This window comes from Anthonomus grandis, chromosome 4 (assembly GCF_022605725.1).
Source record: "Anthonomus grandis grandis chromosome 4, icAntGran1.3, whole genome shotgun sequence".
NCBI classification, from domain to species: Eukaryota; Metazoa; Arthropoda; class Insecta; order Coleoptera; family Curculionidae; genus Anthonomus; species Anthonomus grandis.
The window spans coordinates 8,350,736-8,363,967 of NC_065549.1; the positions used below are offsets into that span (position 1 = coordinate 8,350,736).

The 13,232-nt window shown below is 31.0% G+C and overlaps 1 protein-coding gene across 1 annotated transcript; it reads left to right on the plus strand.

Annotated features, from left to right (window-relative positions):
- The first annotated feature begins 189 nt into the window (after nucleotides 1–189).
- On the plus strand, nucleotides 190–5,563 carry LOC126735392 (luciferin 4-monooxygenase-like). The gene is made up of 8 exons (XM_050439361.1): nucleotides 190–445; nucleotides 501–836; nucleotides 886–1,118; nucleotides 1,198–1,515; nucleotides 1,578–1,767; nucleotides 4,695–4,859; nucleotides 4,918–5,083; nucleotides 5,140–5,563. Exons 1-8 carry the CDS (start codon nucleotides 212–214, stop codon nucleotides 5,265–5,267), a joined length of 1,770 nt encoding a protein of 589 aa, XP_050295318.1. The 5' UTR covers nucleotides 190–211; the 3' UTR covers nucleotides 5,268–5,563.
- Nucleotides 5,564–13,232: the final 7,669 nt, after the last annotated feature.

The window sequence follows — 13,232 nt, forward strand, 5'->3', positions numbered from 1 at the left end:
TATCAAAAAAGAAATGGAAGACAGTTGACATTCTCTGACCTTGCATTATTTTTTTTTGTTTCGTACAGTCCATAAACCACACATTTTTATTTGTTTAAAGCAAATAACAATATTATTATAAGTCTCGAAAATTATCTTAAAAAGGTTATAAAATTCTATAAATAATACGCATCTATAGATATTAACATTTATCAGTTAATTTATTTGAATTATGCGGGTAACATTACGAATATTTCAGGGTGCTTTTAGCACTAAAGCAAAAAATTTATTTCACGTAAATGAATATAATCGAATATGTTGTTCGTTGCTATTAAGAAGAAGATTCAGTACAAAAGATGAGTTTGTGTTACATGGTCCAGAGTCTCCAGTAGCCATACCCGATGGTACTGCTGGCGAATACATCCATAAAATTCTTCTAGAGGCGCCCAAAGGATCTAAAGCAATGGTATGAACATTTTTTTAATATAAATTACATAATTTATATATTTACTCAATTCTAGATCGATGGTCATTCTGGTCACTACCAACTCTACTCCGACCTTCTTCAAAAATCCGTAAATTTGGCCTCCGCCCTAAGATTCTATGGGTACACCAACCAAAACACCACCCTATCAATATGCTCTGAAAATAATTTGGAATATTTCATACCAATATTGGCATCCCTTTTCAATGCGTCAGTAATGCAACCCTTAAGCTCTATGTACACCTCCTACGAGTTAAAAAGAGCATTGGAACTAGTGAAGCCGAAAGTGGTTTTCTGTTCAGAAACGATCGCACCAAAGATATCCCAAATAAAGGCAGAAGGCTCTTCTGGGATAGAGAAAATTGTCCTTATAGTAAGTTGTTTCTCATAAGCATATTAAATTACTATATAGTGATTTGTAGAACTCCACTGAACAAATGGTCAAAGGTTCAATAGAACCTTGTGTAGAGCATATGAAAGAGTTTACAGAAAAGGCTCTTAAGGGCCAAGATGAAGATGTGGAAGCCTTTAGGCCTATAGGGGGAAACAGCAGGGAATTGATGGCATTCATATGCTCCTCCTCAGGGACCACAGGGATGCCAAAGGGTGTAATACAGTCTCAATTAAATATTTTGACCAGATTAACTCATGGAAGGTGATAAGGGATTTTTGGGTCTAATATCTTTATCTAAAAATGAGCCAAACATCCACTTTTATCAAAATTTTCTTTCTAGAGATCCGAAATACTATCGACAAGAGCAGACCGATAAGATATTAGGTTTATTACCGTTTTTCCATACCTACGGCCTCACTTACATTCTCGGCACTATTTACAACCTCCAAACCATTGTCTACCTTAAAAAATTCGACGAGGACCTATTCCTGAAAACGATCCAGGATTTCCAAATCACGGTTCTCACTTTGGTACCTCCTTTGGCGATATTTTTAGCGAAATCCGAGAAAGTTCTTCGGTACGATATGAGTAGCGTCCAGGATATTTATTGTGGGGCGGCCTCTCTGGATCAGGGAATCGCCAGAGAAGTTCTTAAAAGGTTCTAAATTGCTTTTGTACCATTTAGGGTTAATTTATTCACATTTTTTGTCTGATTTTAAGGTTGAAGAATTCATCATTTCGACAGGCTTTGGGGTTGACGGAGTGCACAGCTACAGTAACGTTAATTAACCGTGGAGATGATAAATTGGACTCTTGTGGACAAGTTGTGTCGTTTATGTCGGCTGCAGTAAGAGATCCTGAAAGTGGAAGGTTTTTAGGTCCAGGGAATATTGGGGAATTTTGTTGGAAGGTTAGTAGATAGGTGTAATCAGATGAATGAGCTATAATGAACCTAATTTTTTTGAACACATTTTTGTTAAGGTTAAACGGGAAAAAAAGTAAAAAGTAGTACTGGTTTCACCCAAATTGGCTAATAATGCTTATAAAGGTGATAAAGAAATCAATTAAATTTAATTAAATAAAGGTAAGAACCTCGTCAAATGCTAAATATACCGCATAAAAATATTTCAGGTTCTGTTTGTTTGATACTTATAAAGATAGCGATAAGATAAAGTTTAAATTTTGAATGTTTCTAGAAAAAAATTGTCCTTGCGTTTCATCCCCTGTAAATCAAAAGGGAATTTTTTCGCGGTCAAAGTTTTGAAAAGATTTGAATATTTCCGAAGAAAAAATGAAATTTTGAATTTTTTTTTCCGGCTATATTTTGAAAGATGTACAGGGCCTATTTTTTAATAAAAAAAATGGATGATGATCCCACGAAACGAAACGTCACATTTGAAACATTCATACTTTGTAGGGTGAAGTTTTTTCAGGAAAATCAGAAAATTACAAAATAAGTTCCAAAAATTTCGTTTTTTTTTTAAATTTTGAAACTTTGAGTTTTAATACAAATTGTTCGCATGATTAACATATAAATCACAAGCATCTATCAAAATATAAAGCCTCCTACACCTCTTAAGCTAGAAAATTTCGAATGTATTGTTTCTATCGTTTTTTCTTTGAAATTGCCCGGAAAACATTTTAAATAAATTTCCAGAACTTTTCACAATTTTTGTTTTTGCCTATTTATTTTTTTTTAATTTTTAACACAATTATGGCTTAAAATTAAGCGGCCTCTACCCCTCTCAAAACAGAATATGAAATTTCAAAAAATCTCACATTCATTTTTGAAAATTTCTAGAATTACTAAGCTAAAATAAAACTGGAAAATTAAAAAAAAAAATATGTTTGTTTTTTTCTTTGGAATTGCCTGGAAAAAACCGAGATATATTTTTCAGAATTTTTTCAAAAACGGAATTTGGCATAAAATAGACCGTCCACTGCTTCTATATATATGCAGGGTGTCCCAGTTCATGTGGGAAATCTCTCGGATCCAGGTAGAACATCGAAAAATAATACCGAACGTTCCTGTAAAAAAATTCCTACAGGCCTTCTTTACGAAGATACAGCCTCCTAAAGGACGCTGCTGGAAATTGGTTTTTCATAAATTACTTTTAAACTACCCGGTAGAATCTAATAAAAATTTTAGGTGATAAACACTATTAGGGACCTCTTAAAATGAGATCCTTAAAATACATTTACCTTATTTACTTTACCAGGGGCGGACTAGGTTGTACACTTTAATACGTATATTTTTAACACCCTGTATGTTAAAGTCTAAAAAAAATAAATTTGGATACCTTGAACCCTAGGCTAAAAAAAAGGTACTCTTGTTCATTATCGATAAAATGAACCGTTTTGGAGAAAAAAAAAATAAACGAGCCAGTGTTTTTTTTTTATTTTTTTTAAATCTAGTCCGCCCCTGGTAAAGTAAACAAGGTAAATGTATTTTAAGGATGTCATTTTAAGAGGTCCCTAATAGCGTTCATCACCTAAAATTTTTATTAAATTCTACCAGGTAGTTTAAAATTAATTTATGAAAAACCAATTTCCAGCAGCGTCCTTTAGGAGGCTGTATCTTTGTAAAGAAGGCCTGTAGGAATTTTTTTTATAGGAACGTTCGGTATTATTTTTTGTTCTATCTGAATCCGAGAGATTTCCCACATGAACCGGGACACCCTGTATATAATATAATATATAATAATAAAAATAATATAAATATATAATATAATCTTTATTTAGCATAAAAAAGCTACATATAAAATACAATTCATTTTACAAAATTTAATAAAATTATAATACTTTTATCAACCCAGTACATTATAACCTACTTTCGTCTCGCTTCACTCAAAATAAACCTGGACAATTTCAAAACACACAAATTGTTTTTTTTCTCAGAATTTCTTGGATAAAAATTTAATAATTTTTTTAGAATTTTCTGAAAATTTTGGAATTAAAGAATTTATATTTATTTTTCTATATTTCTAACGTAATTTAGTAAACTTATGACATTGAATCCTTTTCTCAAAACAAAACTGGAAATTTTTGAAAAAAGAAGACACAGATTTAGTTTTTTTCTTCATAATTCCCTGGAGAAAAATCGCAACGTATTTTTAAGAATTTCCCCAAATTTTGAGTATAAGAATTCCCCAAAAAAAAATTTCACCTGATTTTTTCAAAATTTGAAATTCGAAAATTGTCTATTTATAGAATTAATAACTTAGAATGAAACTGGAAGTAGTTTAAAAAATACAAAACTATTTCAAACATAAATAAAAAGTGTTAATAAATTATATATTGAATATATATTTTCTACAAAAACATTGTTTTTTATCCATACAACCATTACCCCCCCCACCCACCCCAAACATTTGCCCAGTAAAACATTCTTTTGAAAATTCACCGGTTTTTGTCGATAATATCCAATCTAATAGCACTGTTTTTTGTATTAAATATTTAATAATATACATATATATATATATAATTATATCAAATTTAAATAAACAAACTCTGTTATTAGATTAGATAATAATGATGAAACCAGCTGGTATTTGTGCTTATTATTTTGGAAAACAGTGATTTTTAAAATAATTTCTTACTGGTAAGTTGTGTGGGGTGGATGGAGGGTAAGGGTTTAGTTAATAAAAATAAAACGTTTTTTTGCAGAAAAGTAGTTTTTGTATCTATCTTGTGCCATTTTTTATCACAAATAATATGTAAAAATTCAATTTTTTTAAGATTTAAGTCATTAACTTAAAAAATTCCAATTTCTTTTGAGTGCATCAATTTTTTTAAAATTTTTGACACTATACAAAAACAAAGACAAACATTTCCTAGGGACCCTTAGTAACGATGGGCTATGATAAAAACGAAAAAGCAACCGAAGAAGCATTTACCTCAGACGGATGGTATAGATCCGGTGATCTGGGTTACTATGATAACAATGGCTATTTCTACATCGTCGATAGGCTTAAAGAAATCATCAAATATAACGCATATCAGGTAAAACGAACTTATGCTACTAAACAAACATATTTCTAATAAGATCTTTTTTTTCCAGGTATCTCCAGCAGAACTGGAAGCAGTCATTATAAACCATCCAGACGTCAAAGATGCTGGAGTAGTTGGTAAGCCTGATGAGCAAGCAGGAGAGCTTCCATTGGCTTTCGTTGTGAAAAAAGGAGACAGCAATATAACTGAAGAACAAATTAAAAATTATGTTAAAGGTAATTAGCAATTATTACTTATTAAACCGTTGTTAAATCGTATTTGAATTTTATAGAAATGGTTTCACCCCATAAACAATTAAGGGGCGGAGTGATATTCACAGATGCCATACCGAGGAACCCCAGCGGTAAAATATTGAGGAAAGTCTTAAAAGCTCAAATAAATAATCAAAATTATTTGTGAAATTATTTCTAATGCACCCACATGGTAATTCTACTGGTGCTTATCATAAATATAAATTGACAGTTAATATATTTGCCCCGATATGATTTAGCTGTCCTAATCAATAATATCGTAACAAATATTCATGAAAATGTTGAATATTCATTTGCGGGCGACAGGATGAATCATGGCTAGAGACGGCGTATCTATGAAGGATTATGCAGGATATTAGTTTTGTAGGCGATAAGTTAAGGAATTGCTTCGGTTTTGTCCAGTTTTAATGTGAATAATAATAAGGGATTTTTTTATTCACCCTCTTTTGAGAATTCTTAATCTAAGTCGATCAACATATTAAAAAGTGAGTGAAAAACAAAAAATTCGATGGTTCAGGGGCTCACATTTCTCGGTATTAAAATAGCGATTAGTTGTGCTTTATATTGGTTAATTATCTTCTTTATACTATTAGCAATAATTCAAAGATCTTGCATAGTTTCTTTTTAAAAAAATATTTTACTCATGTAGAGTTGGGCTTTTAAAAATTATTAAATGAAAAATGCATAAGATTTTTCAAAGCCCAAAATTGGCCTCCAAAAATGCAATATTGCGGCAAATATGATAGGCATGACCTTCCTATGATAGCTTCGACCTACGAAAACCAAATTTTCATTTTTGAAATTCATAATCAGACGACCAGTTTGTTTTAACCATATTTTGATGTTTGAACCAAGGCACATGCTTAGTTAAATATTTTAATTTGTTTCGTATATACCAAACATTTTAGAGACATTTCGTGTACATTAATTTCTAAACATTCCACTCCTAGTCCAAAAGGTTTCCTGCAAATATACCGAATACCCTTGAAAAAAATTGAAATCAAAAGTACACTTTGGCGCCCAACATGTGCGTGAGGCATACCAAATTAAGGTACTTACTTACTGGTTAAACTATTTCCATCATTTTGAAAGGAATTTAAGTGTTTGTCTAAATATGGCACCGAAGTGTACATTTCGGGCATTAAAAGCCTTATAATCGACAGTAAAATAATCACAACTGCTAAGCCCGAACTCGTGGGAGCTGGCGGCATAAATTATTGCCCGAGAAGTCGCTTAATATTCAAAGTGACATTAATATTATCTATGATTTATGTAGGCAATAATTTATGAGAGCCACTGGCCGCAGGTAACATTTATTTGCGATTTTTTTAAAGAATATATTGGCGTGAAGAGCCAGTGAAGCGAACAGAACTTTGCTTTAGCTATTTTGAATTTCTGAAATGTATAGATATACGGAATATATCCAGGGTGTTTCATAATTAATGGGGCAAGTTTGCACAATAAACCTTTTTTTTTGATTTTTGATTTTGAGATACAGGGTGATAACATTTTAAGAAAAAATCTAATTTTTTACGATAAATTTGACATCCCCATTGAGGAATTGTTGTTTCCCAAGGTACTGTGCTGGGTCAGCATTATTTGCAGATGACACTATGCTGTATGTTGTAGGAAAGGATATTGAAAAGATGCAAGAAGATCTAAACTGTGATTTGGATAATATATACAAATGGCTGTGTAATAATATCTTAAGTATTAATGCAGCTAAGACAAAATTTTGTCTGTTTGGGAGTAAAACTAGGTTAACCCAAGTAAATTTGAATGTAATAAAAGTAAAGATAAATAATGAAACAATATCCTACCAGAAAGAAATTAAATATTTGGGTGTTGTTTCGGATGCACTTTTGAATTTTGATTCTCACATTGACAGCCTAACACGCAAAATGTCAAAAAAAAAATAATTTTTTATCGAGAATTGGCAGAAACCTATCTTTACAAACAAAATTGCCATTAATATAAAGAACTGTAAAAGCTTAATTATATTTAGAAAAAACATTGAAAAGACATAATGTCAGTGTATTATATTTTAATTGTCTTTTTTTGTGTCATTTATTTTTACACTTTTTAATATATTTTTTAATTTTATATTGTTAATTATGAGTTTGTAGTTTTTCGAATCTTGCCTTGTTACTATGTATGTAGCAATTATGCTAAGGAAACATATTATTATTATTATTATTATTATTATTATTATTATTATTATTATTATAGATGCTATTCTAGCGAAATGATGACTTCTATTCTTTATAAATAGTTAATCGAATTTAATAAGTTTCCAAATAATATTAAGGAATGTATAAGAGAATTTAAACGGTTGTTAGAAGGGTATATCTAATTTTAATATTTGTGTAGTTTAACGTTGTATTTTACTCTTTTATTATTTAGTCGCTTACTTTTGTTTTTACTTTTTATATTTACTAGTTTTATCAAGATATTGTAAATATGTTAAATGTTAAATATTGTAAATATTGTAAATATGTAAAATTATAATATATATTATTGTATTTGTATGTGTTGTATGTGTACAACATGTTAAATAAATAAACATTATTTTTATTATTCCTGTAGATATTTTTTTGAAAATTAATTATTAGCTTCTACGCATCTAGTACTATTTTTTATTATATAATTTACTTTTTTTATTTTACCAGTGGCGTCCATGCAGGCTAGAACCTTGTGAACTTTTTAAAATAAAATAGTACGCCACTGTTTTTCTTCAAATAAAAAATGGTTTTTAAATTCCAATTTAATTTAGAGTAAATTTTGCCTCTGGTCTTTGTTTTCTCTAACGTACATCGTTTTTTTTCGTTTTCGCAATAAAAAAATAAAATTCATTGTTCAAAATTTAATTCTCGCTAAAATTTAATTTTTTTTATTTCATCCGTTTGATAATATTTACGGTATTTATTATAAGGAAAAAAATTACTAGCTTTCAATCGTATCTATATAATGACAAAAACAGTTAAATTTTATTGGTCAATTTTTTTTAAATTCGAGGACTTTTATCTTATTTTAAAATTAACATGTTAATTCTGTCTGAGTACTGATTTTACTCTTATATGATATATCTTAAAAATAAACGAGGATCATAAAACATACAATATGTCTGTACTGTTTTTTTTTGTTATTTATCTTATTAGGTATTCCTTAGTATATACCGTAATAATCCATAAACAGACCTTAATACCACACATATATAGGCATAGACCGACCGCGGTAGATAACCAATCTCGGAAAACAAAAAAATCCATTAGCATCACATAATTAAAACATCGAGCAAGACAAATGATCGGAACGTTATCGTGGGGCAACAGACATAAATTTTTCGATTATCATAAGTCAATTCTCCGCGTATCTGTACACTGTGCCCGAGATTGACAGTTTCCAGTGGCAGAAATAAATCGATCCTACCGTTTGGTCTTTCCTACTGGGTCGGCATATTTTATGCATATGTATGGAATATTATTAATGTATCGTTTGTGTGACGGTATACAACATATCTTACATTAAAGAGATACTTAACTCTTTAATGGTTTGCTACCAATCGTACAATAAGAATGCTATTATATCGATCAATTTTGAAGCATCAAGAGGGACGTTTTGGCAAAGCTATATTTTTTCCTATAGCTCTTCTGTTTTTTTTTTACTACAAAAAAATCTCATAATGTTTATCTTGCGGTATATTTATTTAATAATAACACGCAATTATTCGCGAAAAAATTATTTTTTTCAAGCCAATGTCTATAGAAAAGGGTAAAGAATTTTGGAACAAGGCAAAAAAATTAAGTACTAAGTCTTATAACTGAAAATAAAACTGTCGATATTATAAATAAGATAGAGTCAATTGCAATAGATGGTGATGGAATTTCAATTAGAGATCTTAAACTATGTCTTTCTTTTTGTCTTAAGCCATTAGTCAATATTTTAAATTCCTGCATCTTAGAAAACCAATTCCCCGATGATTGGAAAAAAGCGATACTTCTTCCCTTACCAAAAATACCTTGTCCAACAGATTATATATTAGACCAGTATTACCAGTATAATAAGTATTCTGCCTGTCATTTCAAAAATCTTAGAAGGTCACGTATATAACGAAATAGCTGACTATGTTTATAATTTAAAAATTATTCCTGATTGCCAGTCAGGATTTCGTAAATCTTTCAGTACTATAACAAGTCTTATTAGTATTGTTATCAGGGTTAAAGAGGATTTAAAGGAAATAACTTGCCTAACTCTTTTAGATCTCAGTAGAGTATTTAATACCATAGATCCCAAATGCTTTTGGCAAAACTGCACTATTTTGGTTTTTCGGCAAATGCGATAAATTTTTTTAGCTCTTATCTTAAAGATCGGTTACGACTCCCAAATTTATAACTCTTTTAAAATATCAGACGTTCAGGTGGCACAGAATAAAATTAATGCTGACTTAAATCAGATTGACGTCGACTTAATATTAGTGGAACAGTCATACGAACCGTTGTGGAAAAACGTAATCTAGGGGTTATATTCGATTCAAATCTCAGCTTTGCCTCCCACATTAAGAACAAAATTAAAATTGCTTACGGTCGTTTAAAAAACTTATATCAATACAAAAATCAGTTACCATCAAACACCAAATATTTGCTTTGCAATTCGCTCGTACTGTCTTTGGTGGATTATGCAAACATTGTGTAAGGCGACTCACTAACCGTATCTCTGTCAAGGACGGTGCAAAAACTGCAAAATAGTAAGTTCGCGTTTTTCCTTTAATATATCGTATAGGGACCACATTACTCCCTATCTAAATTCACATTTTATATTAAATATGAGAAATAAAAGGAAGTGTCATATGTTTAATTTGATTTACAAAATAATTATATACAGAATGTAAGAAATCCAAACTTGCTTAGAATTCCATTTCATTGAACATCAGGTTTCAAAAAATCAATCCAGTATGTAGGCATTCATATGTGGAACAAGTTACCGGATTACATTAAAAATAGTTCACCATAGAAATTTATTACATAGGTTAAGGAAATTCTTCTTAATTCTCAACTAACATAGGCATTTTAATGAATTCACACCACCAAATTTTTATTAAAAATGTAATTTAATTATTTTTATTTTATTGCAACCATATTATTTTTGAATTCTTACTTTTTAAATCAACACTGGTCTTGTTGATCTTGCAGGCATAAAAATAAAATTTTAATTAGTTCATTTTGGAATACCTATTCATTTTTGCATCGTGTTGGTGCCCTGGTTTTCCAGCCTCGGCTCGTGTTTTTTGCCGCCCTTCCTCCTGTCTATTGCACAAATGGTACCTATATTAATGTAATTGATTGATATAGTGAAATATTACCCTATATTTTTTTTGTTTTAAGCTTTTATATGTTTTTAGGGTTTAATGACTTATTTTCCAAATAATTATAATTGAGAAAGTCTTTATTTGAATTTGAATATGTTGCGCTGCTGTTACTCAGAGCCTCGTGTACCAAATAGAAAAATGTTATACCAGTGTAATGTGTGTTTTACAGTCTAATACTGATGTTCCCACACTAAAGGACACACACATATAGAGAAAACTAATAAAATTCCAAAGTTGTAATTGGAAAATTACGCGAGGGCTCCGCAACTGGACTGGGAAATTAAAATCTTAGAAATAATGACTCGACCATTACAGTATACAGGAGCCTTATCCACATATACGCGTAACAGCGAGATAAAAATTACAGATAAGCGGTCTCGGAAATAAAGGAGTTATGGCCGAGTGTATACGGCGGATGGTCATTATGACACCGCCGGTTTAGTCCCGGCATCACTGATGCCACTTATATTTTGCCACCTAATTTGCATTGACGCTCTCAAGTCGCCGTGATATTTCTTCTCTTTTATTTTTCTCAACCAGGGACGTACACAAACGAAATTTGAAAGGAAAGTAATCGGCACTTTTCAGATATTGTAGGCATGTTGGCAACGTCGCATTATGGTAGCCTTATTAATTTGTGTATTACTCAATGACATCTATCAAATGGTGGTTTCGACGTTGCCATTGTGACCGAAAAAAACGTTAAATTTTTCTCTACTAACTGTGCTGCCAGGCTTGGAATTTGTTTTTCTACAAAATCTGTTTTAAAAGTTGCCTTATTTATGACTAGCAAATTTACTGCTGTTTAATACTGTAAATGATAGGGATCTTGTAAAGATAACGCAAAATATACTAAATCGAATGCAATCGACTCAGACAAATTAAATTTAAATTCGATTATAATATTGTTGCCAACTTGTAATATCTCATATTATACATTTAGTTAATCATTGTTTAAGTTTTGGTGAAGAAAGTTCGAAACAAGCAAGAGTGATCCATTTGTCTAAATATAGCCACCGGAGAGAACTCACTTTATTTTACCGTGTTTATCTAAGCATAATATGGAAAAAGTTATACGAAGTATACATTTAACGTGTAGAAGTGTCTTCATTATTATGAAAATCACATGTATGCGGACGATGCACAATTCATTTTTAATTTAGATGTTTCCTAAATCCAGGAAACCAACATGAATATAAACAGTGGTCTTAGGAGGCTGTCAGGGTTGTCGAGTAATCTATCATAGAGGCTTAACCTTATAAAATCCATTGCAGTTCTCTTTGCCAATGATACTCATCGGTTAAACATGTTTAATAAATTTAAAAATTGGCAAAGAGACAATGATATTAAAAGATCAAGGAAGGAATTTGGTTTTCATAATAAATCATAAATTATGGTTTAAAGAACATGTCAGCATTAAAAATGTGATATTCACACAGAAATTATTAATATAAAGATAAAAAAAACAGGTTATGTAAAAATCACGTTATGTAAATTCTCCCTAGAACTAGGGAGAATTCAGCAGAAATGACATCACTGACTTGAATCCCTTAGTAGCTGTTTCATCCTTCAGTCGGGGTTGCCAAGCTTCGATTTTGTTTGTCCCATAAATCCATTTTAGAAGATGCCAAATTGCGATCAGAAATTCACCAGATTCTTACTTTAATATCCTTCAGAAAATAAACAAACTAGTAGAAACACAATTAACGAAAAAATTAAATTTTGTATTAATTGTATTATATTTATTTATAATACCGAATATAAATATAGTCTTTAAATTAATAATGAATTAAATTAATTTTCTAAATTTCTCCAGAATATTAGCTTGTTTCATCAAAGTTGTTTACCACTCTCCAAGCCGTATTCGTTTTCCTCAGCCTTGGGTAAAAATCCTGAAACCTGGCAATATTGTGATACGTCTGACATTGACAGATCGTATTAGAAGAGGTTATGTTTTAATGGGGTGTAATCGTACCTAGTTGCCAGATCTTCATCGTTCAATTTCTTCTTCTGAATGGTTACTTTTAGAATCCTAAAAATCCCATAAGTTATTAATAATTGTATACCTGGCTTGACCAATCATGTTACCAATCACAAAAACTTAAAGTAATGTCATTATTGTAATCTAACTATAATCAGAACGAACAGCTTTAAAATGAAATGTAATGATGTCCCCAATCCAACCTCAATCGTTTAGCGCCATCTTAATGAATAATTTTGACAGATCAATTACATGCGACATTGCCAAGGCAGTAAATATATTTGGTATCTGTATGTGGAAAATCCCTTATCCCCGCCTCTGGGACCTTAAGGTGGTACCTAACACCGCAAATCTTGTATAGCAAACGATAGTGATATTATTTACAGTGGTCGCAACTCATAACGTAATTACCACCCGTTAACGCTTACATCGTTCCCGAGCGCCATATCTACCGATTGTGCATACATTTTCAACGTTCACGGACTTAACTCTTTTCCTCTTATTACACACACACGCACCGCAATGGCTCGTTTAAATCACTTTTAATTTCCAATTTAAAGTTTCTATGGGTGAGATAGCACCAATTACCATAACCCTACCGACCACGGCGGTGGATTCCGCGGCACACTTGGGGCGCAAATAATTGCTTCGAGTAGTGTCTTTTTCCTTTTTATTAGTCGCGTTTTCTTGGTTTAATCTTATTACTTATATAGATAGGATAGGATTTCAATTTATTGGGATTATGAGCCAACAAGATATTTTTCTTA

Coding starts and splice junctions, on each gene's coding strand:
- LOC126735392 (XM_050439361.1), top strand. CDS start 212: ATGCGGGTAACATTACGAATATTTCAGGGTGCTTTTAGCACTAAAGCA. Junction 837..885: donor TAGAGAAAATTGTCCTTATA/GTAAGTTGTTTC, acceptor AGTGATTTGTAG/AACTCCACTGAACAAATGGT. Junction 1,119..1,197: donor ACCAGATTAACTCATGGAAG/GTGATAAGGGAT, acceptor TTTTCTTTCTAG/AGATCCGAAATACTATCGAC.